General features: G+C 57.2%; 1 protein-coding gene across 1 annotated transcript in view; it reads left to right on the top strand.

Moving 5' to 3' along the window:
- Positions 1 to 1,426, top strand: part of NME3 (NME/NM23 nucleoside diphosphate kinase 3) — a 3,696-nt gene that overhangs the window by 1,620 nt on the left and 650 nt on the right. Inside the window, exons 2-4 of the mRNA XM_009891556.1 lie at positions 56 to 186; positions 839 to 940; positions 1,265 to 1,377. Coding sequence (XP_009889858.1) covers positions 56 to 186; positions 839 to 940; positions 1,265 to 1,377 — 346 coding nt within the window. The remainder of the gene's footprint in view (positions 1 to 55; positions 187 to 838; positions 941 to 1,264; positions 1,378 to 1,426) is intronic.

Raw genomic sequence — 1,426 nt, 5'->3', positions numbered from 1 at the left:
GGTCGGCCTCCCTCTCCCCCCCCCCCCACCTCACTCCTCTGCCCTCTCCTTGCAGCTTTCAGCGGGGCCAGCGAGCGCACCTTCGTGGCCATCAAACCGGATGGGGTCCAGCGGCACCTGGTGGGGGAAATCATCCGGCGGTTCGAGAGGAAGGGCCTGCAGCTGGTGGGGCTGAAGCTCCTGCAGGTGAGCGGGGCGGAGGGGAGGGGAGGGGAGGGGGTCCCCGGGTACCGAGGGGCACAGGCTGGAGCAAGGCCCCGGCTCTGCTGGTGCATCCCGGGGGGGTTCCTGCCCACCTCCCGGCTCATACAGCCTGCTGTTGTCATCCGGGCAGCAGATCCTCACAGCTTGGAGAGGTGTTGGCAGCCAGGTGCCTAAACTGCTCCTGGAGGGGTGATTCTGTGGGGAGCGTGGCAGCCCTTTGCTGTGTGCGTGCTCCAGGGCTCTCCTACATGGCTGTTGTAAACTCACTGGTGTTGCTCCTCTCGCCTAGAAACTTCTCCCCTCCGTGGAGGCCTCTATAAAGACTCCCGGAGCCCTCTGGGGCTGAAGTCCTGCCCTTCTGCTTGGGCAACGAGGCCCAGAGAAGTTAAGAGCCCATTTTCCAGAGTTGCTAGCCTGGGCCCATCAGCCCTGGAGCTGGAGAGGGTGGTCCTCCCTCCATGATGCTGAGGCCTCAGCAAAGTAAAGCCATTTCACTCCTGGAAGCGAGTATCTGTGCAAGAGCTTAATTGTAACAGGCACTCTCCAGCTTTAACTCCATCTCTCGGGTGTAGACCTTGCCCACCCCACCCCCCCCTGCTCACAGCAGACTAATCTTTGTGCTCTTTGTGCTCAGGCCTCGGAGGACCTGCTGAAAGAGCACTACATCGCCCTTCGTGACCGTCCCTTCTACAGCCGGCTGGTGAAATACATGAGCTCTGGGCCTGTGGTGGCCATGGTGAGTGCTGGTCAGGTTCTCCTGAACCCAAGAACAGAAAGTAAGTGCAAAGTATAAGAGGCATTGGCTTGTGGTGCATTGGAAGAAGGTGGTCTCTCTCTTTAGAGGGCCTCTCAAAGCTGTACTGAACTGCAGGGACGTTTTGTGTGGTAAATCAATCACAGGCAATTCTGATAATTTTCCAAAATCAACTTTTGAAGACTATTTACAGAGAGACCCTTTCCTGTCTCTCACCCAGGTGGATCAGGTGGGGAATTCAGAGGACAGACAATACGACCTCATGGGGGAGTTGTCTAAGCTGATTCTTGTTTTGCTGTCATGTAGGTCTGGCAGGGCCTGGATGTGGTCAAGACAGTGCGCACAATGATTGGGGAGACCAACCCAGCCGAATCCAGGCCTGGCACCATCCGAGGAGACTTCTGCGTTGAAGTCAGCAAGTGAGAGCTTTGACTTTTTGTTCCCTCAAGTATTTCTCTGCGTCCTGTC

Source organism: Charadrius vociferus, unplaced genomic scaffold (genome assembly GCF_000708025.1).
Source record: "Charadrius vociferus isolate BGI_N301 unplaced genomic scaffold, ASM70802v2 scaffold619, whole genome shotgun sequence".
Classification (NCBI taxonomy): Eukaryota; Metazoa; Chordata; class Aves; order Charadriiformes; family Charadriidae; genus Charadrius; species Charadrius vociferus.
The sequence above is the reverse complement of the archived record's forward strand: the minus strand, read 5'-3'. Positions and strand labels throughout refer to the sequence as shown.